At 40.6% G+C, this 24571-nt stretch overlaps 2 protein-coding genes across 3 annotated transcripts; one reads left to right on the plus strand and one right to left on the minus strand.

Moving 5' to 3' along the window:
* Positions 1-279: 279 nt before the first annotated feature.
* On the minus strand, positions 280-7217 carry spata2 (spermatogenesis associated 2). 2 transcript variants are annotated; one of them, XM_085146072.1, is made up of 3 exons: positions 7094-7217; positions 5305-6128; positions 280-4368 (listed from the first exon to the last, which is right to left on the minus strand). In XM_085146072.1, exons 2-3 carry the CDS (start codon positions 5653-5655, stop codon positions 3013-3015), a joined length of 1707 nt encoding a protein of 568 aa, XP_085002198.1. In that variant the 5' UTR covers positions 5656-6128; positions 7094-7217; the 3' UTR covers positions 280-3012. The 2 variants fall into 2 exon arrangements, with proteins under 2 accessions (XP_085002198.1, XP_085002199.1); XM_085146073.1 differs by lacking the exon at positions 7094-7217 and adding an exon at positions 6661-7084.
* An 11-nt stretch (positions 7218-7228) lies between these two features.
* Positions 7229-13696, plus strand: rnf114 (ring finger protein 114). The gene is made up of 7 exons (XM_085146074.1): positions 7229-7353; positions 7590-7798; positions 8436-8586; positions 8803-8909; positions 10205-10319; positions 10455-10562; positions 10669-13696. Exons 2-7 carry the CDS (start codon positions 7662-7664, stop codon positions 10732-10734), a joined length of 684 nt encoding a protein of 227 aa, XP_085002200.1. The 5' UTR covers positions 7229-7353; positions 7590-7661; the 3' UTR covers positions 10735-13696.
* The last annotated feature ends 10875 nt before the right edge of the window (positions 13697-24571 follow it).

Below are 24571 nucleotides of genomic sequence, written 5' to 3' on the forward strand. Positions count from 1 at the left end.
GGGATAAACCAATCATGTTAAAATGGCTCAGTGTTCCATGACATTTGTTTTCCCAACATCAGTAATTCATAACAACTGATGAATGTAAGCCCCACATTAGATATTGATCTGTCAGTTTCTCATTAAAACATTAAAACAGTGCCCACAAACTTAGCAGCAGCCCTGCAGACTGTTTAGCCCTTTGTAGTGACCTACACAAGTTATCAGTCCACTGTTTCAAGTGACACATCCGATGGTGTGTGAGTAGGTATCTATGTTGATGGGGGGGGGGGGGGGGGGTTCCTCTCTAGGCTTCTTAAAAAGGCCAACATCTACAGACACGAAGCTAAACTTTAGCAAAATCACAGATTTATGTTACATTAACTGTACATCCAGGCAAGCCACATAATTTAGTTTTCTCCTCCGGTAAGATATTTGTTCTTCATTTGGCAATATGATCACTCAACATGGCTCAATACATCTGAAAGTTGTCTTTGTTGCTGGCATGATTTGAATTGAATAACTGAAATATAGCTATGATAAATATCTAGAAAGTCTTCTTTGATGGAAACAGAAAAATTGCACACCTCCCATAAGGGCACTCAAGACGACTTCTTTTTTTTTTTGATACCCAAATTAGCACAAGAACATCTTTCAAAGAACCGCTAAAACTACATCTAATTGGTATCAAAAGATCCCTTCTTTAATATGATAAAGACAAAAGACAATTTTCAGTTTTGAAGGGAAGGAATGAAAAGAATGAAATCAGATGTCACTTTCTGAAACCAATGTGTTAAGGTAATATCTCTACGCAAACAAAATATATACCAAACCTGTTTCCAAGCAAAACATCTACAATGTTTACAGATGTACAATGTGTTCATTGCTGCATATTTATGTTAATATACATGGTAGGTATGTTCTGTATTCAACACATACTCCATACTCTTAGGTGTAATTTTAATTCACCATCAGAGAAGTGAACTTCATTTTCTAGTTAACCACATGTTAATTTTAAACCTACAGGCTGGTTAAAGACAAAACAGGGTGAGAACAACAACATCAAAAGCTTAAATACACTAGGATAAGACAGCTGAATGAGTTTAAGGCATTTAGAGGTTACTCCTGACAGAACATAAAGGCTACAAAGCCTAAGCAGTCTGTCAAAATAACCCAGACTCAGACTTTTTTGTTTAATGCAATGTGATTTAAAATTAGCCCTTGGTGACGATCAACTGTGATATAAAATATTACAATTGAGATTACAATGAAAATTAAAGTCTAATTACTAAAGGTAAACACTAAATGTATGGTCCTCAGTTTCAAATGTAAGCAGAATATAAAATATGCAGTTTAATTCATTACTTTAGTTTATTAGCATAACTACCTCCCCTTCTGCCCCCATACATCAAACGGATGCAGATGTAGTGTTTAAAAATGTGTTGTCAAAACTAACTAGCAAGAAATAAATCAAAAACTCCAGCCTGCAGCCACTGTGCTGTGCAGAAAGCTCTGTGAAATATAGTGCAAAAAGCAATGTGGTAAATAGTTCATCAGCAAAACTGCAATAAGTGTTTAACTGCTATGTACTCGTCATAATACTGAACCACATTAAAGTTTGCATGTGTAACATTTTTGATGTCTTTGCTGGCCTCTACCACTTGACAGGCTCAGCTGATTGTAAAAGGGTGGTGCTTTCTAGTTTGCTTAAACATAAATTAGAAATGAAAGATGCAATAAACAAACAACTTTAGATCTTAGGGCTAGTTTAAAACCACAATGTCATACTGGGTGTATAAGCTGAAGCCATTTGAGGTAGACAGAAACCATGTTAGAGTATGTACTTTCATACTGCCTAAAACCTATCGTATCAATAGTCTGACAAACTGTTCAATTGAACCATAATCCCTAGATTTCTGGCCCAGTGTGAGACTTCCTGTGGTCCCACCCAAGACTAATAAGAAACCACTGATCTAGTGCAGGGGCACTACAACATCATGATCCATGAAGGCTTGAGAAGTGTAATGAAAAGGAGTGGGGGGCTTGGAACTGACACAACTACCAGAAAGAAATCAACGCCGCTTGTCTTCAATGTCTCAAGTCAACAGCAGCATTTAACCTCAGTCCTACAACCAGAAACAATTGAGGATTAATTTACAAGGCATAATCTTTTAAATAGAATCTATGGCATTCGACCATTGTCTCAGTGTGTCCCCTTGAGATATCCCCCACCCCATACCCACATATAGAAGTTTATAGCCCAAAATTCCTAATGCCAGGCCTCATGCCCATTTAACAGTCTCACGTTGTTCTAGAGAATAGAGATTAAAAATATATACTATTGACTTATTGACTTCCAGTGTATGTTTTCTCTTTTTTCCTATATTTTTTTCAAGTTAAAAAGACCCCTTTATCACAATGCAAGCTCAGAGGTCTTTTCTACACTCACTCACGCATACACGTTCACTCATTCAGTCACACACACACATATATATACTGTATATATATATACTGTATATATATATATATATATATATATATATATATATATATATATAAGAAGATTTTTTTAGCTGAGAAATTAGGCAAAGTAGATTATGTTCATTTGGACGGAATTCATTCAAAATGAGAAGGAATTAAACTTTCTCCAGTTTCCCTTTTTGATGAGGACAAGATTTGAGGGATTTGGGAAGCGCTACAACATCACATGACTACTCAAGAGCAGGTAGCAAGGTAAAAGGAAGAAGAAATAGATAAAAGGCCTGAACTTGTACAAGGCAGAGAGATGGGCAGACGATATGGCTCTCTGTGGCATGTGCATCCAATGGCCCTACAACAGTAAGAGAAAATGTACAAAGTTTAAAAGAGGGTTAGGAAAAATAAAACTAAGACCAAAAAAATAAATAAAGCACTGGACTGAGATGAAGAACATGAATGATTTAAATGGAAAGAAAGCTAAAGCAATCGTGCAAGACTATGTTGCAAGTTAAAGGAGGGGTTTGGAAGGGGAAAAAAAAAATCTGTCTGCCTGATTCATCGGTACACCAGGTGAGATATGGTGCCAGTTTTGAAGTTGAGCTGATGGTTGGGCACAAAGTTGTGCTGAGGATTCTTTCGCGTGCACATATCTTTTGCATACAAGCCCATGCACGAGTCACATGACACTTTCGAACAGTTCACACAGGTGTGTGATGCACCTGGCTTGTTGCAAAACCCGCATCGCGATCCCCCCATGCTTATTCGCTCACTGCTGCCTCCCTTTGGTGTTGTCAAGGCAACAGACTTGCTGGGAAACAGCTTAGTGGACATGAGGGGCTTCTCCACCATCTGAGGGTGAGGGTGGGGATGAGAATGTGAGTGGGTCAGTGTGAGGGGGTGTGGATGGAGATGGGAGTGAGTATGAGTATTAGAGTAGACAGAGAGCTTTTCCTTGACAGGAATGTATCCATCAAGGGGTCGTGGAGATTTTGGATGGTAGTCCTGGAGGCCACAGCAAGGGGAGGGGTCCACATCATGACAGGCAGAACAGAGGATCATGTCACACCTCTGGCAGGAGGCCATTGTGGTGCAGCCCAGCCCGCAACCCTGGCACTTCACACTACCATGACCTTTGTGCAGCCACCCATCCCTTCCATCTCGAGGCTCTCTGGATAGAGGTCGAGACGGGATCTGCCTTCCTCCTGTGCCAGCCCCACCCCTTTCTGTGTACAAGTCAATCTCATCTAAAGAGGATGGATGGTAGGATGTGTAGGGATCCGCTGGGGGAGGTGACTGAATTGGGAAGAAATCTGCAACAGGGCTATAGGAAGGTGGAGCAACCACAGAGGAAAGAGATATTGAGGTGCTGGGCCTGATGATCTCATCCTTCATATCCTCCTCTGCATCCACAAATAGAGGCTCCTTCCTCAGACTTAGTGAAGCCTTCAAGACAGGCTTGCTAACCGCTGCATGCCAGTGACCAGCCCCATCTGTAACATCCACAGACTTAGATGGTCGGCTACCTCGCCTGAGGTGGTGGGCATGAGGCTTTTCTATATCCAATGGCCGCACGGACAGCCGAGCCATATCTGCCCCAAGACTGTCACGTCTGCGGAGCGCTTCAGCACAGCCAGCTGCATCATCTCTGCAACCTCTGCGGAGCTCCAGGGCCTCCAGTTCTGACGCTGAACCACGGGCCAGAGCCACTACCTCTCCCAGAAGACGACACTCTGCCTGGGCCAGGAAGAGTTCAAATGCCAACTGCCGCAGATGATTTGCACCTCCTGGATGCTCCTGCAAATGGAACTGCGAATCATGGTCACAGGTGTAGCCAATGGTGCGCATTAAAGTTCGGAGTTCAGCATCAGAAATGGCAGACTGCAGATGGTACACATATGGGCCAGTGAAGGTCTTAAAGAGAGAAATGAGAATCAGCATAAGTGTCAGTTGTTTAAAACAGGCTGACATGAAGCCAAAAATAAAGACAAAAACATAGAAATGCACATCTTTCTTTGACAAAACATAATCTTGTGCGGGTGAACGCCATAAGATAATTCATAACAGTTTCGGCTCTGTGTGCAAAGACATTTCCCTCTCCTATTAGGTTAGAAATATTTCACACCAAACTTCGTATTGAGTTGCAGTGCTTTCCCTCTAAGAAGACGAGCCAAAGAATGCCAGCAACATAAATCCCCAAAGCAAAACAGAGGGGTCAAGAGTTACAGCTTTCCTTTTAATTTGTCACTTATTCAACGAGCAGAACTGAGCAGAAGCAATCATGGCAATCATAATAACAGGTCCTCTTTGCATGTGTGTTCACTAAAATTACAAATCTATACAAATTTTAACAGTTTCAGAAAAATGTTCTTACTTTATATATTAATTTACTAAAGAACATGTCAAGCAGTTTATGAGACAGGGGAGAACCACTCATGTACTTTCAGATATGCTGGTGGGATCAAACTTTTGTTTGTATACACACTTTATGATGTTAGGATTAGACAACAAGTAATTAAGGTACAACAACACAAATCTCTTAAGATTATGCAGATATCCTGAGAATATGTACACAAACATAAAAGTCTTGCTTCCATACTAAAGGTCAGGAAAGATATTCATATATATTGCCTGCAAAAGACAGTCTGAAAGATATGCAAATTCACCAAAGTATGTCGGTGTACACACACTGCCCTGATTAATTGCCAAAGCTCAGTATCTCAAAGCTCAAAACTGGACAATAATGATTCATTCTGTTATAACAAATGTATTAATAGTGAAATTTTGGCTATTAGAGTAAACTAATCTAAGCAAAGTATATTAAATATCCCATCAATAAAATAAAGTCACCTTTATACATCTGAATTCCTTCTTCCAAGGGAAGAGCAGGAGGTTGGTGCAGATGGTTTCCAGGGTATGGAAGGCTCTCTCCAGGCCCTTCAGGTTAACTCCTCTCTGGGAGCGGAGGGAGTTCTCCACTACCTCATAGAAACGCACCATGCGAAATCGCTGTGCCGGATCTGGCTGATAGGCTCCTAGCAGAGCTGTGGCTGTGGAAAGTAAGGCCTCACTGTCCTTGTGTCTGCTTCTTTCCCCTTCTTGCGTACTTCCAGTCCCCCTGTTATCCCCTCCTTCCTCCAGACGCTTCTCCAGTGCTGTCACATACCTCCGGAACAGGTCCTCTTTTAACTTGGCATCCATTATTAGCAGCAGACTATTAGTCAGCTGTTATACTTTTCTGAGAGAGCCTCACACCTTTTAGCATGCCCAACCACAAAATGCCACATTCAGACACCATTTTTGGTTACCATTTTTTAAACCGTATACACTAATTGTTAATGTTGCGGAGAGATGGCAGAGGAGTCAGTCTTTGCATCCACTCAGTAGCACATCCTCTAAGCAAGAGGTGCAGTTTTCTAGTGCTTTCAGTTGGTGTAGCAAGGCTGTAGCCCATAAGGATGCCTTGGTATGAGCATCTCTGGTTTTGGCTCAAAGCCTGACTTGTTTCCCAAAAAACAGGCTTCTGTCATGCAAAATAACGTCAGGGGGGAGGTTTTCCTTGGCACACAGACTTGCATCTATTCCATTGCTTGGTTTCAGCATTGGTAGAGTTCAAGGTCACTCATGAAGACGACAGATTCATGATCTTGGGGTTGTTGTCAGCCATGTCCAAGCTGAAATGACACAAGCAATAGCTGTTAAGATAAAAATATCATTTTCGGTTCTAGCCAAATGAAAATGCAATTTAATTGTGGTAAAGCATGTTTTGAAATATCTAGAGGTTCAGATAAGAGGGAAGATACACTAATCCAGGAACATCTCTGTAGAGATGTGAAGATGGATTCGTTTGGGTGGGTGGGTAGGTGGGTTTTTTGTCTGTCACATAGTGAAAGGGCTTTTTTTTAATGTTTGTTTTACAATGTACATAACCAAGAAAAAGGCCAGTGGAATTATAGCTTAAATAAGCAAGAGAGGAACTCATTACTGATGTATACATCCCTCTCACACGTTTGCGCCAGTGAACGTTTCAGCTATTGGTACTACATGCGTGTAAACCAGAGTAGCGCTAACCCTAGCCCTAGCTTAGCTTCAACTTAAAACTCATAAACAAACACATCGTGAAAATAGTACGAGGCTTGAACAACAGGAGAGCAAACATTTCGCTCTCAGATTCTTGCAAGCTGGCTGTCTGGCTATACCTGTTACCTGAAAATCTCTGCGAACATCCGCTCAACGAGCTAGCAACCAATGAGCCTTAGCCAGACGCATGCTTTACAACTGCGTATCTACTACAACAAATTTAGTCCACCGTGACCAATGGCAATATAAAGTAATACTCCTAGAGCGTATACATTAATTCTCCATGACTCTCAAACCCGATGCTGCCACTGCTATGGCCCCCTACTGAATATGAGCTAAACAGTGAACGCCCATTTAAGCGTAGCTGGTTAGCTAACAATTGCTTTCGGCTAGCAGGGCGTTCCATCGCTACACAGACATTATTCGCCAGTTTAAAATAAAATATCAAGACACAGCGAGTTTTTAAGGTGAGCTTCTTTTGGGACCAAACGTTAATGCGCTCCCACTAGGAGATCAAGACGTTTTTTCAAACAGAAATACCACCATTCGCAAATCTTACCTTTAACAAGTGCTAGTCATGGCTAGCTACGCCTCCTCAGCTGTTGGAAATTCCCAGTATAACAACACGCATGCGCTTAATCCTGACAGTTCATCAGCATCAGGAGCCCACGTGTTAGGGAAGACGGGATACAGACCCACAACTACATCATCCACAGTCTTCATTCATTCTTGTTTTTGTTTTGCTTGGGGGGAAAATATATATATAGGCTCGCGTGCGCGCAGAGACAGATTTCCCGGGTTCATAATGATTTGCCGAAGGTAGGCATTTAGTGGTGTGGATTTCCTGCTTTTTTGTTGTCTTAGTGCTTGAATAATTTTGATTTATTTGTATAACTATATATTGTAATATTTTTAATGTCTCTGGGGGGGGGGGGGGGGGGGGTGTCAAAATCTAGTGGGAGGGGGAGTGTCACAGATTTAGTAAGTATGTCGTACAATTATGTGTTACGATGTTTACTTTCGCCGGTGACCCCGCCTCCTCGCGCTTAAAAAAGAACAAGAACCCGATGACGTCGTCACGGGGACGGTTGGTGCTGGTGGTGGAACCGACTCAGTGAAGAAAAGAAATGGCGATGCTCGGAGGCTATAGCGCAGCACCTCACAAGAAGAACGCCTCGGACGGGAGCAACGACGTGTCCGAATTCGTCTGTCCAGTTTGCCTCGAAATATTCGACAGTCCCGTGACAACACAGTGTGGACATACGTGAGTATTTTTGCCGTTTATTTTCGATCGCCCTCCCCCTAACCCGTGTCTGCCACCAACGATGCAGTGAAAAGAGGCAAAAACAATGGAGGAAATGGCTTCACTTTAAATGTGTCGTCGCACCAGAGTTGCAAAATATCGACCTCGCGAGTGTCTTCTCGTGCTACGACTCCGTTTTTTCTGTTTTTCTCTCTCGAATATGTGACAAAAACAGTTCCAGCTTGCTAAATCAGTTTCAGTTTTGTTTACATCAAAAAGGAGGCCTCACTTGGGAGTTGTAGTTTGGATGTGTATTGCTCTAACTCTTGAAACCACTTTAAAGAACTACAAGTCCCTGGCTATTCTCGAGGTGGGGGACTTTCCATATGAGTTACAGGAAGGTCCAGTCACTAGCATAATAAAGGTTTGTTTTAGTGACAGTATTTGTTTTTTGTTTTTTCTCATGGCAGGCCGTGCGTTAATGCAAACAGTTGTTGCATGTTTTTGGTTTGTGTGGGGTTTTTTTTGTTTTGTTTTGTTTTGTTTTTTTATATATATATTTTTAAAAGCCTAAGGTAACCAGAGCTCAAATTAAAACTGACAATTTAGTTGATTTCTCTTGTGCAGCAATCACATTCTTTCACCCATCTCTTGACAGGTTTTGCCACAGTTGTTTGCAGGAATGTCTGCGTCCACAGAAGCCCGTTTGTGCTGTATGTCGAGGTGCTCCGGGCCACTGGACTAAAGCTGCTCATCTCGAGGCACTCATTCAATCTTCTGTGGCAGCCTGTAAGGGTTGTGGCACACAGGTACGTTTCACTACAGACCAAAAGCTAAAATATCACTGAACTAACTCTCATTTATGAAGCAATCACAGAGGGTGAAGATCCAATAACTGCACATGCATAATCTTAATGTTTTGCTGTGTCTAAATTTCTGTCTTTATATTTAGATAATAGCAACAATTTTATGATGATGGTCATATACTGGAAGTTACTAATATGTGTCACTCCACCCCCAATTAGGTTGGGCTTTCTAAGATGAGAAGCCACACAGCTGCCTGTTCAAAATACCAGGAGTACATTGAGGAGGGAGTCAGGACAACTGCCCAGAGTCAGCCTGCCATCGTCAGGTGGGGAAAGAAGCAGAACAATTATTTGCTATTCCCTACATAATAAAGCAATAGTTTACACTGTAGAGTCAGACTTTGCGTGCAATTACTGCTGCTTGTTGGGTTGTATAAATTAAAGGTCACCTTTGGACCAACACTAATCCAAAGTGAAAAAGGAAAAGAGTGCAGCCCTGTCAGTAGTTTCAGTGAGAGGGCTTCATTGACGCAGCAGAAAGTACTGTACATAGGAAATAGAGTTCTGTTGGCCCAATCAAATATATTCAATGATATGATTTATGGTAGATTTCACTGTAACTTGTCAAGTGCCAAATTTAAACAGTTGACCTGTTCATTGTGACAAATGATGGAATAATATATTCTAGTGATATAAAATTCCCTATGTTTATAGTATTATAAACTCTTGGCAGTACATTGTTGTTTGATAAGACTCCAAAGTCGTGACTCTATTACTGCCTTGTTTCAATGGCATGCCTAACATGTCAGTCAAAAATGAAACGCTCTCTTTTTGTGGTTTTACTATATGTAGTGTATACATTTTGCACTTAAAGTAAAAAAAAAAAAAAAAAAAAAGTAAATAGAAGTTTTAGCACAAATGGGATTTCAAATTGAACACAATTTTGATTGCAAGAAAAAATAGTATTATAAAGTATGATCAAGCATATGCTAAGCATTCTGTATTTTACCTGTCGTAATTTCTGATCGTAATTTTTCCAGAGTGTATAGAAAACAGTACAACATTCATCTTTAGAAAACATAAAACACTATTATTGTCAAGTTGTATGAAGTGGATCTGGTTTTCATCATATATGGATGTTAAGTATTTATGACAACTGTGCTTCCTGGAGAAAGTTCTGAGAAGATGGTTTGAGAAGCCGTCACTTGTAATGAGGTTATTATGACTAATCAGGAAGTAGCCTTTGGGGGGTTTTTTTCCACCCAAACAGCAGCCTTTAAAACAAAGAATCCACACATTGTGGCGTGGGCCAACACTGTTTAAAGTAAGAAACCGATCCCAGTATTTATTTATTTTGTTATTTAACCCTCCAGACCTTTGTGCCACGAAACAGATTCCTATTATTAAAAAGAAAAAGGAATAACTGTCACTTTTAAATCTTTCTCAAGCTCTTTCAGCTGGTGCAAAGTTGATGTGACAATAGATAAAGATTGGCCACTAACTGTGGTAAATGTCCACTTATTTCTTCATAAGCTGATGCCTGTTACATTTCAAGTGTAATATTCATGTAGTTGAGAACCAAACCTTGTGACATTTTATTATTTCTGTTTCATTGCCACAGTTCAGTGCCAAATCGCTACACCTTCACCTGCCCCTACTGCAACTGCCAGAACCTCGACCAGGACGGCCTGGTTGAACATTGCACAACCCAACATGCTCGAGATGCACGCCAAGTGGTAAAAAAAAACAAAACAACAACAACCTATTATGGCATAATTCTGAGTCATACTGAGTTTCCACACACTTGCTGGCTTCAGCTGGGTTAATAATGTGTTTCAAAGATCGTTTTATTACCTTCATGTTTTCTTTAGGTGTGCCCCATCTGTGCCTCGATGCCTTGGGGGGATCCTAACTACAGGAGTGCTGACTTTTTCCAGCACCTGAAGATCAGACACACTTTCTCCTATGATACATTTGTTGTAAGTAAAGCACTCTCTGTTTATTTGTTGTTGGCTTTTTTTTATGTTAATAAGAATTTAAGTGACTTTTTTTTTTCTTCCCCTTCTCATGCTTATGACCTCCCAGGATTATTCCACAGATGAGCACACAATGATTCAGGAGGCTTTACAGCGCTCCCTTATGGACCACTGAAGTGTGAAAACAATCCACCGGTGGAGGGAATCCAGTCAAATGAAGGGATGATGGTCTTGAAAAGACAAAAACACACAGTGTCATCATTCATCTAGAATGGGGATGGTGGTACTGACTTATGGGTAATTATTTTTCATAGGGAACTGGTATCGTAACTATGAATATATAGGTTTATTATTCTGAAAATAAATCACGCAATATGGTTAAAAAAAAAAAAACATATTGTACTGTTTGATTTAGGAGTAATACTGTGTTTCTGGTGTGATAATCACTTATCTTCCCCTCCCCCCAGCTGAGTCTGTAGACTGGATAGTTTGTTAGGTATCTGCTAAACTATGTTTAAGCTGTTTGTTTATCAATGACAAAGTGTCATCTAGCAACAAAACATCCAAACTTGTGATTTAAAAATTCTGCAGTCAATACTTGATGTTATGAGAGGGTCTAACCACTAGGTGGCTACCTATTGCCAGCAGACAACAAACTTCACTCTGTGAAGTCTTCAAGTAACAGAAAAATATATTATACTAATTGTACTCGCATGTTTATGCAAAAGGTTAAAAAGGGTAAAGGGACTTTTATTTCTTTTTTTTCTTTTTCTTTGTTTTTTTTTTTTTTTTTTACCACAGTTTTTCAGCAGATGGGGGGGGGGGAACTCTGTCTTTTCAGTGCTGTTTTTGATTGAAGCGCGTGTGTTTGTGCATTAGAGTGTGGCTGGGTGTGTTCATTCTGTTTTGACAGATCTACTGGTAAGAATAAACAATGAGGGTCAAACACAGCCAGAGATGGCATTTTTGCTTTTTTGTGATGTTTCTCCCTTATGTCTTTGTGCCTGCTGGTAGATCTTGTTTTCAACCTTCCAGAACTCATAGGGCTAACACAGTAGTTCATTCAGTGAATCTACAGATGCAAGTATTAAAAAAAAAAAAAAAAAAATCAGTGTGTTTGGGTTCATTTGGTCACTTTCATGTGAGAGTTTATTTGCATGTGTCTAAACCACAAGAGGGCAGTAGAGTTCTACATTTCTGTGACAACATGACAACAGCTGGTTCTTGCAGGACATAATTGAACACAGATTTCATTCTATAAGTGTGCTTTACCCAGTGCTTTGTTCTCCACTTATTGCTTTTGTTTTAATACAAAAAATCACTGGTATTTGAATATTTAGGTTTTTGGTGGGGTTGTCATTGTTAAAACAAAATAACCACAATTTCAGTTTGTGCAGTTGATGAAGTGACATAACAAAATACTTTAAATGTAACTTATTGATGTGTGTTTCTCATGCCCAGGGTCTCAGATGGTCTTTACTAAAAACACTCTAGTTTCTTGTGGCTATCACTTTCTCCTTTACTTCAGCAGCTTTGAAACATAAAGCTCCATGGTCATTTATATGTATGCTTCCAAAAAGACGGCATGTGCAGTTAGGAAAACAAACAAAAAATCAGCACAACTTTGCTTGATCTTGTTTTTGGGGGGAGTTTTTTTTTTTTTTTTTTTTTTTGGGGGGGGGGGGGAGGTCTTTGCAATTGTGTTATTTTTACATTAATGATTCTTTCAAGTTAGTTGTAAGATTACCCACATAGAACAGTAGAACAGGCTCGTTTGTCTTCTGCCAACAGGTAAATAACAAAATCTTAACACAGCAGATTAAGTAGCTCTAGAGCAGAACCTCAATGCCTTCTCACCTAGTCTTTGGTTCTACTTCGAACTAGATATTTTCTTTTTTCTTTCTGTCTTGTGCAATGTGTAATAATTTTGTATATGTTTTTTCTAATGTTTAATGACCTCTTCCTTTTTTCTTTCTTTTTTTTTTTTTTTTTTTTTCTTTCTCAATATATCTCTCATTCTCTTCTGTCAGCCCTACTGTCAGCAGGTGCTAAATCCTGATAAATTAAAGCTCTTTAATTATTTAAACCCTGGCCCCAGAAATCAGGTGCAGTGATTTATACCTGTGTGTATGAGACATGCGGGGGAAGAAACAACACTCGGTGCTGATGGATGACCACTGTGTGTGTGTTTGTGTGTGAGCGGGAGGATTTAAACAGAAAGCACTGTTCACAGCACTGCGAAAACCGGACGTGCCCAGTTGTCATAATCTGGCTATGAGCAAAAGCTGTGTATTAGTGGAGGGGAAACAATCTGTGGATGAAGGAAGGCAAGCTTTCTGCAAACCTTTGTTTGTACATTTGAAGTCAAGCCAGGGTCGTGTTATAACGACAAAGATCTCGCATTGTGGTTTTACATGTATGTGTAACTTCATGATGAAACTCGGGGCTCTTCAGTGTACATTGTCCTCGGAGAGAGAAAACCCTCTCATCTCTCCTCCCCTTTTTTTTTTTTTTTTTTTTTTTTTTTTTTTTGTTTCTTTCATCTGTAATTACTGTAGCTAAATGATATTACGGCTTTACACCTAGCTCTACTGAGAATCTCATCCACCAAACTTCTTGATGTCACCCCCCGTTCTTATCCTTTCTTCTCATTACGTTTCCCCCAATCAGGTTTTTGCTCCTGGCAGATAGAGGAGTGATGTTAGCTGTGAGAGAACTAACGAGATACTCGAGTGCTTCTGGGCAGGAAGGAAGTCGAGCTTAAAAACATGGCAGGGAGAAGTCTTTCTTGTCTGTTTGGTGGCGCAGCTTAAAAGGGAGAGGGGGGCCAAGGTGGGGAATAGGAAAAAGGGAAGAGAAGTGAACACATTGAATAAAAATTTCATAAAGTTCAGTGTGTGGTTTCTTTGATGCGAGCAGTGGATGGTGCGTACAGTCTGCAGGCTCTGTAGAGGCAGCAATTAATGCTACATGTGCCCAAAGGCAAACTGTGAGAGGTGTGGGGACGGTGGCTCGTTTTATGTGTGTCGTACCATCACTATACCCGAGACATCTCTTTGCTGTCTTTTGTTTTCATTCACTGTATTGTAAACCTTCTCTTTCACCTGAACACTGATTAAAAAAAAATTGCTCCTGAACTTGTATGAAGTCCATATTGTTCATGCCTGGTAGCTGTCTAAATTGTTTTCCCCACACCAGTGACACTTGAACACAGCAAATTCAGCCAGCAATTTTGTGACATCAGTGAAATTGCACTCTTTTCAGACTTTCACTTCATTGTGAAACCCATCTGTAGAAAAAGGGGCGAAGCAAGACTTGATCTGTTTACTTTTTAGCACAATTTAATGTTTTAACAGACTCGGAACAATGGGTTTCATCCAGTTTTAGGGTTTTTTCAAAACCCTAAAACTGTGTGTTTTGCCCAAAAAGTTTTGGTCAGAGAAAAAGAAGTGGTAGGTAAAGTTCATCACCTTGTTCTTTTGGTGGAAGATATAGCATATAGAGTGACTACATATGTAGCGGTCACTTTTAAAAAATAGTTTTCTAACATTACATGTAATGTGTTTCTGGGTGACAACAGACAGGAACTCCTGAAATGCCTGGAAAGTTCTGTCTTGGTCTGTTTCCCTCTCAGTTTTGCTGAGGCAGGTATCTCTGATGAGGTGCGGGGCATGTGAGGAGAGCACTGGGAGTTTGTTCACCGAAATATTCCTCAAAGTCAGGAGAAACAGGAAGAGCGGGAATCCTGCCACCCGGGTGCTGCAGCTCAGCAGGTCGGTCCTCTCAAATGTTTGAACAGAAAGTGCCAGTGGGCTTCCCCGACATCAATACTGGTTCTACACCAACTCATCTTCCGCTTTTAAACTCTTAACAACCGACCCCCTACCCCAACCAGACACACACACGCGCACACACACACTTCTTGTCTTGCTAGCCTAAGAGCATCGAGTCTTAACTTTGATTTAATAACGCCTGCAACCAACTTGGCCCTGTATCAGCTTAAGTGAAACTTGCATATCTTGTCTGTGCGCATGTTCTATTTTTGCGCCCTGACTTTTGCCAGTGTTATGACAGAGGTACTTGTAAGAATTGTACGAACAACATAGTTTATCTTTATTATTGTCTCTTAAAGACTGCTGTGTACTTCATTTTTCTTTTATGGGAAATGTAATTCAATATACCACAAGGAAAGAACAGTTTTTGCATGTATTTTGATTATCCAAGCAAAAGTTTTGTAATTTTTTTCTGAAGCTACTGTATGTCCTTCCCTAAATGTGGCTGCAAAAGCATCGTGAAAAAAAGCCCTTACATTAGTTTTAGGAGACCTTGTAAAAGCTTGGAAAGTTCTGAAAAATCACTGTTTCTGCAGAAATATTCTCCTGGAAGTGAAAATGAATATGAAGCATGTTGATATAACTATCAGGAGAATTGCTAATCATTGCTTCCTCATTTATTTATTTATTTGAAATTCACACAGCCGCTGTACTAATATTTGAAAGTTAAGTCCTCTAAGGTGTTTAAAAAAGGGAAAAAAAGCAGCAGGGTGGGCAAAATCCCTGGTGTGTATGTGCGCATGTGTGCATTGATGTCACAGTGGAGTATCAGGCCAAGTGAGGCGATCTGATCTAAATCTCCCCCCCCCCCCCCCTCCCTCACTTTACCATTTTAGACCAACTGAGATGTGTGGAAGAGAGTGAGGCCCAAGGCTATTATTCTCCCATTAATTTTTCCATTTGAAATCAAACCTCAGCGGGCATGCAAGAGGGAATCAGAGGAGGGGGGAGAGGACTACAGTGGGGATAACCTTATCAGGATTGGGGGAGTGTGTGAGGGGGACAAATGTTAGTTGTAGCAGTATTAATGTCCAATAGGGGAGGCAATTTCACTTTCAAAGCAATGCTTGTTATTAAAGTGTCTGCCCACTTCTTCGTCCAGAATGGCCCGTGGGAAAACTGCATGACAGTAAGACATTGTTTTTTAGCTCTATGGTTATGAAAACCCACAGAAACATAACTCTGATTATTTTGATTGGGTGGGGTTTTTTGTTGTTGTTTTTTGTTTTAAATCTGATATTTTACTCTGTCCATCTAACTGTCATTGCTACAAAAAGAGACACATCTGTACAGCCCAGTAAATCCTCTCAATTCAATTAGGATTTCTCAGTTCTCTTCCATTTTCTTTTACATCATTAATTTCATACAGCACATTTTGTATCTTTACAATGCCTCATCACATGCCTACATACTGGGGAGACCTGGTAACCTCCAGTCCTCCATCCTACCTACCCACACAAGCACACACCTCCTCGACCTGACACTTCCTCTTCAAGCCTCTTTCAGTTCCACTCACTTCTCTCCCCCCCCCCCCCCCCCCTTCTTTCTTTATAAAAGCGCCGGTGCTTGCTAATCTGTCAATCAGATGTTGTCCTGTTGTGGCGATGATGGGGGTCCGTGACGGTGTTCCACACACCTCCTGCAGCTCGCAGCTCGGCGAGTAGCTCGATGATTAACCAGGCAGGTACTGAGTCAAACTGCTGACAGCATAAACACACTGACAGCTGATTTGAAAGACAATGCTCCCACTCCCTCCACTTAACTTGTCATGGCAGTCAAAGCACCTTCTCACTAAACTTGTGGCATATTAGGCAAAGATGGAGGGAAACACTGATTTATAGCATCACACTCATAAATGGTCACACATAAACAAAACAAAAAAATAAATACTTATAAGCATTTCCAAATATTCATAAGTGCTTATGTTTGCACAAAAAATATGATCAATTATTTAAATTATAAAGAACAACTAGTGAATAGTTGATAACTGTAAAAAGAAAAATGCAACTACCAGGGAAAGATTTTCACATTTCCTATTTTAACTGTATCTTCAAAAGTGAAGGCCAGAAAGAGCAGCACAGCGTTTCCTTGTCTCTCCCGGATTAATAGTCCAACACTTCCCAATTATTAACCATGTCTGTTTTGTACCATTCATATTCAAAGCTATTTGCCTCCCTACACTTCCTGTGCTTTGTATTCTGAGTCTTTACAGGAGGGAATGGACGATCCAGGCAGATCTGTCACTCAAACCGCAGCCCCCGACCACCAGTCGCTGCCCAACAAACTGTCGTCCATATACCTCCATCGGCTCCGGTACCTCCTCGGCTCAATGAGTAACTAACCTGCAGGTAGTGAATCAAACTGCTGACAAGCACATGAAGGGGACTAGAGGGGTGGGGAGAAGGGGACTGTGTAGGTGGATTGATAGAAAGATGAAAAGGGAGGGGAGGATAGAGATGACAATGGCATTATTTCATAGCCCACCTTGGTGACGTAACCTTTAACTTTGCATAAAAAGATGAGTCCCTTTCCTGTTGGTCCAGCCACACTTTTTCCCGTTTTCGCCTCATTTCCCCCCTCTCGCTTCTCTAAGTGGCAAGCTTTGATGGGCTGTCCCTGTCTCTCATCTTGTCTTCTTAGACAGATGAGTGCTGTCAGTGCTGTCATCACTGCCCAGCTAAACATTAATGACTCTCTTGCCTGACAAGTGTTGGCGGGGCAGAGAAGAGGTGAAAGGGGGACGCCTCTGGACAAAACAAGGAATGAAAAGGAGAAGTGATGGCTTTATCTGCTTGACAGATTCTCTTTTGTCTCTCTGAACTTGTGTATATGTATGTGTGCCATCAGCAGATTCTTGGCTTGACATGACGGTTTTATTGCCCTGTTTTTCTTCCCCTCTGAGGAGATGAACCTCTTTGTATTCCCATTGCCCCTCATCCTTCCTACTGGCATTGCTGACATTCCTTTCAAGCATCTGTGTGTATGTGTATGTGTGAGTGTATGTGTACATATATATATCTACACACGCAGGCTTGTGGTGTCTGTGCCAGTCATAGTTTCGAGGGCCGTGTTTGTTTCCTTCATATCCTCGTGTGCTTTCTTGAAGAGAGCATCCTGAACTTTGATGTTGGCACCAGTGAGAGTGATGACGGCAGGTCACAGTGAAAACTCAGAGGTACGGGCAGTAAGGGGAGAAAAGAATGGCCAGAGCAGAAGAGGTGGAAGTTAAATGGAGGGAAGGTCTCTGCCAGTAAAATGATCTGTGCAGTTTGGATGTTGGGACAACTTCATGCCACGTCATGCTTTCTCCAGAGAGATATAGTATGGATATATTTTACTTCTGTCCTTCCGCTCAGTTCTTCCTTCCTTCTGTGGTCACTCTTTCCACTCTTACTTCTCTCTGTGTCTCTCACTCTTCGTGTTGTCACTCAGGCCTATCACCTCTTTTTCCTGCTTTCTTTTGAATTATTAACTCTCTAGCTCACCGGGGTGAATGGGTACTGCTGACTAGACACAGCACAGAACCGGCTTCTCAAGCACCTACATTACATTGCTGGTGCCCTCACCCCTATGCACATTCACACACAACGAAATGCATGCATACACAACTAGCTGTTTATTAATATGACCAGCTGATAGTTGAAAAGAGAGATAAACACACGTGTATGCGTTTCTTCCCTGCATTTCTTTACTGTAGAGCTGTAGGCCTCCTGTGGAGCAGCCGCCCACTCGCCCTCCTTACTTCTCCCCAGGCAGCCTCTATCTCTTCTGGGTTCCCGGAGCAATGATTAACCTGGTTCTGATCAATGCTTCTGCTGACTCTGATACATCACTGGTGCCTTGCAGCTGCCATGTAAAGGAAGCGTCAAGTCTGTGCTGCTCATGACAGAGTATATCCACTCCATCACTTAGATCAGGACATGCAATCAGACACACAAATGCACACGCACACTGCACTTTTTAGTCGTTCTGGTTATGTTTCATGTATGCAGTATATTTTATCTTGGTGTTTGGTTTAAGGGACTAGTGTTGGTTATTTGAGATGACACAAATGAAACCACGTTTAAAACTAGAGGAACTTTGGCCAGTGTTTATAGCTGAAAGGTAAAATCTGTTCATTATTTCAGGCCTTTAAATGGGAGTGAGTTTCTCTCCTAAACTTGGGAGTCGGGATGTTATTTTACTAAAATACTTTTTTTGTGTGTGTGTAAGCATTTTATGAGGACGAACATAAAGAGCGCTTAACAAAGTGAGGTAAACATAGAAACAGAGAAGAGAATAAAAAGAAGAACGAAGAGAGGGACCGTCGCTCATCACCCAGCGGTCCTTTACCTCGACAGCAGGGGGAAGACCTGATTTCCTGAAGATGACAGGAAACACAATAGCAGAGTGTTCTGTCAGCACATCCTTCTCAGAGAGCCAGGTTAATGATTCTGCAGCCACAGCTGAGCTGGAGAGAGGGATGAACGGTGGGAGGAACGGGGAAGAGAAAGAGGTGGAGGGAGCTGGCACTCAGCTACACTTAGGCCCTCATTACAGCTGTATTAGGAATGATAGTGTGTTTTTGTCATTTTAATTACCTTTAATCTGATGTCTTCATACTCGGGCCGTTCATTAATGAGGCAGAACAAAAACTACATGTCACACGTGTTTAGCTTGTATCCGTGCTATCAGTCACACAGTTAACATGGGAAAAATGTTCAGTGACTTCATGAAGAGTGCTGCTGCTCAGCAGAAAGTTGAAATAATTGGTTAAAAACAATTACGGAACTTTTCCCCTTTATTCTCTATTGCATTTTATATATACATATATATACTCTGTATTAGATCAATTAGCATTAGACTCTGTATTAAAAACTAAAATGATTTTTGGAAATCACGTCTCTTAAATCTCTTAAATACAGTGTTTTATTAGTTAACATAATAAAAAATAAACTTAATGGAAAAGTTGCTCTACAACAGGGCTGACAAACATAAGGTCTGGGGACCAGAACTGACCCGAAAAAGATTTAAATCAAGCCCACTAGACAGCTTTGGAATATGGCTTTTTTTTTTGTTTGTTTTTTTTTGTTTTACATTTTTTTGCTGTATTTTCATACGTTTTACAGCTTTTAATCCTGATTAAAAACTCCCCTAATAGTAGGGGTGCAACGATACACAAAATTCGCGGTCCGGTTCGGTTCGATACTTTGGTGTCAGGGTTCGATATTTTTTTGATACAAAAAAATGTTCATGTCTTTTTAATTTATCATTTATTAAAATTATAAATATATATTTTAACTCAAAAGTACAGTTTTTAAATTTAATGTTGCTGAAACAACAAAATAAATCTATCTGAATGAGAAATCACTCATCTTTGGAAAAGAGAGTTTATTACAGAGAAATGTCTCTTTCCAAAATAAAAGCTATACTATACGCTTCTTCTGAGCTATATTCTCAGCAGCATATTAAACATATCAGGTCCCCATAAGGAGAATCATGTGCTAACGGCTGTCTAAATGACTCGGGTAAAGTTTGTAGCATGCGTGCTTGTTGTTTTTGTCTGCTTCCCCTTGTCTTTGCACAAGGATGATGTCGGAGTAAATGTGCAGTCATATTCGTTGCGTTCCCACTAGTGCTGTCAGCGTTAATCTCGTTGAAATGACGTTAACGCCACAACACGGCAAATCTCCGTTAACGAGCTACCGCGGATCGCCCCGTGCGTGGGGCTGGACGGCATCAACACGTTAACAAGCTAACTGCGCTAACGCACTAGTTCCCACAAATTGAGCATTGTGTGGCACATCCGACATACTGTTTTACTTTTGTCCATGACGCGCTTACCTTCAGGGTCATACTTCACATGAAAACCAAGATGGTTCCAAACGCCAGATCTGAATGAGGGTGGGGGAGGTTCAATTTGCCATATTGCAACGAGCTTAGCTTCTGTCTTGCTAGCTTGCGCTGCGCTCAGTGGATCTGCACTCAATAGGGCAGCCTAGGCGGAGTAGTCGAACGCAGATCCACTGAGCTCTCAACACAGACAGCATCGTCAGAAGAAAAGTTGATAAAATAAATAAAAAATGTTGTATTGTTCGATACATATGCGTACCAAACCGAAAGCACTGTATCGAACGGTTCAATATCGATACAAGTATCGTTGCACCCCTACCTAATAGCCATACAACTACAAAGTAATTAACTAATATACACAATTAAATGACAGTGTTAAAAAAATTTTTTTACAGTGGGTCCACAGTTTTGTTTTGTTTTTTAAAGCATTTTTCTGTCACAGAAACTTTCTGTGTTATAATTACAGGACAGTCTGGGCAATAAGCTGCCAAGTTTACATATTTGTTGCAATTTAAGCCTAAAGATTTGTACTGACTTATTTACTACAAGAGTATTTCTTTGTCATGTAGAAAAAACTTAGACATACTGTTTATTTTTCTTATATTAAAGCATCACAGGGATTAAAAGTCTAGTTACATTTCTTTACAGTCAGTGCGGGTCAGTTTCACCAGCCTGACCCTGCACAAAGAGGGCCAGTGATGTAAATTGAGTTTGACATCCCTGCCCTACATTGGGAGGCAGAAACCACAGCAACATTATGCTTATGCACAGAAATATTCAGTAATTAATTGATGATTTTTTTCATTTGGTGTTCCGTCCCAGTTTCCTCATGATATTGTAAAATAATACATGTGATTAAGAAATTTCAATTTCTACTTTTCAGCTCATTTTATAACATCTAGAGAATACCGTCATCTAGAGAAATAAATTTTTATACATATGCATGCATGAGCCTTAAATTTGAGTATTTTTTTAATGCTTTGTATCTGATTAGAGTTGTAATTGAAGTTTTGTTGTTTTTGATCAATTAATTGGTTTACAGCAAACAGAAATGGGAATATGTCAAAATTAACGAATACTACTGTTAGAGTAGTATATGCTAATGGGCCTGCGGTGGTCAGGGGTGCCTACACCCCTCGTGACTCAGTTAAAGTATTAACCAACTGCTGCTTAACAATATTGCTGACTGGTGTGCGGAAACAGGAGGGATCAAAGTTATCATGTAGAGGAGAAAGGTGCCTTTCACCAGGCCTATACAGCCTGTCCACTCCATCTTACCAGCCCATTCAGAGCGGCTACCAAGAGCAGCGCTTTAGACACTCCCATCCTCCCACTCCTCACCTTCCTCATTCTACTCTCATTTTTTATTCCTCATCCTTTATTTTCACACTTCCTCTTCCCGCTTTTCCACACTCATCACTCCTTTGTGAACATAGTATTAAATAATTATTTATTTCCATCAGAAAATCATCTGCATTTCCCTCCCTTCGCATGCTGTCCATCCATCTCTCCATCTGTCACCTGGTGGAGTAATCACATCCACATTTGATAAGGCTGGTCAGGTGGGTCATAAAAAGTTTATGCTTGTGATGCTGGAGTCTCATTTATTATCCCTGCTAATGTAGCAGTTGGGAGTGGGAGGAGGGGGTGGACAGAAAGAGTGGTTGAGAGAGCCACCGCATTAAGGGATCATTACTCCTCTATAGGCTCTGTCCATAGCTTTCAATGCTAGATAGGTACTCTTTATGCTTTATGGCCTTGATGAATCCAGTACCCTCTGTATTTAAGTGTTCAATAGCCACTAGGAGTTCGAGACGCTTACCTCACAGGAGGTAGTTACCATTCTGTAACCACAACATCGCTGCCTTAAGCCCTAATGCTTGTGTGTATTTCCCCTACATTTACTTCAGCATTAACTGTGCTGGCTTTTAATTCACATTGGTCAGTTAGAAGAATGATTCATCACAGTGGACACCACTGATGGTGACTAAACAGACACGGACTTCATGAAAAGTTCTATAGTCAGTTGATTTTTAAGCCGGTTTTTGTGTGATACCACAACTTTACAAGGCTTAACGTCAAACCGGCTGCATTTCCTGGGGGCATGAAGTGTATTAAATAATATGAGGGGTGATGTTTGTTTCTTATTGTGATCAAATCCAATGAAAAATGCAAAAACTAGCAACAAAGCGATCTTAAGAAAAAAGATTATTTGTGTATCCAAATTTCATCACACATCCTCCAGCTGCTGTAAATACTCAGCAACAAAACAATTACACGTTTTCTCCTTTTTCCAAAAAATCCACAATGCATTGTTTTTTGGGAAATTAAAGAAAATACAAAATGTCTGTGACCATCTTTTAAAGACAATTAAACATCCGTGCTTTTCACAAGCTCTTGGATTTTACTGGTGCATTTGGCAAAGTTACAAAAAGAAATAGGAGGGTACAAAGATATCCACAAGGAAACTCACATTCACGCTTTAAAGATTAAGTTTCTGTCACCAGGACCCAGAGACTCACATTGTCACAGAAGCAAGATGGACAAACACATTTTTTTGCTGGCAATGGGAAAAACAACAAAATCTTGTCATCCTTATACTTTAAATATAACCAAAACTTTTTCTCATGTTAAGATTGAGATGATTCTAGATTTTAAAAAATGTATGGTTTGTTTATTTTTTAAAAATAACGTGACGATAAGGTGCAGATGGGACGGCGAGGATGTGCAGGTATGTATGAGTTTGTTAGTATTGGGGGGCTGAGGCTACCCAGAGGTATAGATAGTGATAGATTGGCTTGGGAGAACTGCGATGCAGATCCACTCATCAAGATTGATGTTCTGCCATTCTGCTTTAAGTGCAATTAAATTGGCCCCTGTGTTAAAAAGCCCAGCCGATAACGTGGCTGAAGCTGAGATTACGCTACATTTCCCTTGCGCTTTCTCCACCTGCATTCCTGCCACAGCCACTAAGACATTTGCTTTACATTTTCAGCCCCCGCTGGACAGAAATTTTCATCGGGGAACATCCCGACCCGTTCATCAGCACTGATTTACAACTTTATATACAGCCTGTGTTTTTGTTTTTTTCCATATAGCCCACAAAGTATTTTTTCAATCAATGCCCCCTAAAAGTTTTTAATCATTTTCTGGTTGTTGCCTTACCACAGAATTGATCAATTGTACATTAGTGCATGTTTAATGTGTAATAATGTACGCTCATTACTGAGGGGAAGGAAGTTTAATGTCTTCATGAACAATTCTAACATAACTCATCTCTCGTAGTCAAGTTGACAAGCCTGTCTATTTAGCCGTAAAGCAATATTCTGAACTAAGGACAAGGTCACTGCTTGTTTTCACTTCTGCAGCAGTGAACACTGACTACTCACAGATACACTTTTGATCAAAACTGTGTACTCTGGAAATTCGCTCTTACTTGTCCAACAGCATGCGCGCTCAATGATGTTCTCATTTTTCCGCTAAATGGGAATATTTGCAATAATTCAAATTGAATGTCGATCACGGCCCAATCCATCTCTCTTTCCGTCCCAGGCTCCATTCTGCCACAGGCCTCACCCACCTCTGTCAGTGCCAAGTTGTTAACCCCATGTCAACAGTGGCGCAGGGCGTATTTGGACCCGGTTGATGGATGGGTCTTGGTGGACTTGTCCCACACAAACATATTCTCAGCGTCAGCTGAGAGAGGTGTAGCGCGCGTGTGTGTCAAACCCTCCACCCACACACACACATACACACGTCCTTCCCTGAATCAAGTCTCCGAACTCAGGCAGTATGGTGCCCCTCTCTGTCACCTACTGACACCCAGCGTCTCCAGTTTAGACCCAGATGGGAGGAGCACTGACCCCACTGTCACAAACAAGGGAAAAGATTTTTTTCTCCTCCAAATGCTAAACTTGACCCATGTCCTTTGCATTACTACATTTTGCTTGTGAGGGTTTGACATCCTGTCCCCTTAACAAACCACTAAAATGAACATTGCCGGTCCTCCCCAAGGAAAACATGTAATAATCAAGGGGAGGACCATTACGAATTAGCACGATTATTTCTTTTGTCATCATAATAAGCATTTCTCTGATCACTTATTGCAGTTGTGATCCTTTTTTATGTGTAAATGTGTAGGTTTTTGCAGAAAATATAGTTTAAGATAAACTTCTATTGACACTTTAAGTTTTACTGATTTGCAAATGGTGTTAGAGAATTAAAAACAAAATTGTAGAAGCAGTCATCGTGAAACAAAAATTACATAATAAAAATAAGCTCAGAGAAACTCTTTAGCACATGTTTGTGTTTTTTTTTTTTAATCTAAAACATAAGCCTGCTATCAAA

Source organism: Neolamprologus multifasciatus, chromosome 20, assembly GCF_963576455.1.
Source record: "Neolamprologus multifasciatus chromosome 20, fNeoMul1.2, whole genome shotgun sequence".
Taxonomy (NCBI): Eukaryota; Metazoa; Chordata; class Actinopteri; order Cichliformes; family Cichlidae; genus Neolamprologus; species Neolamprologus multifasciatus.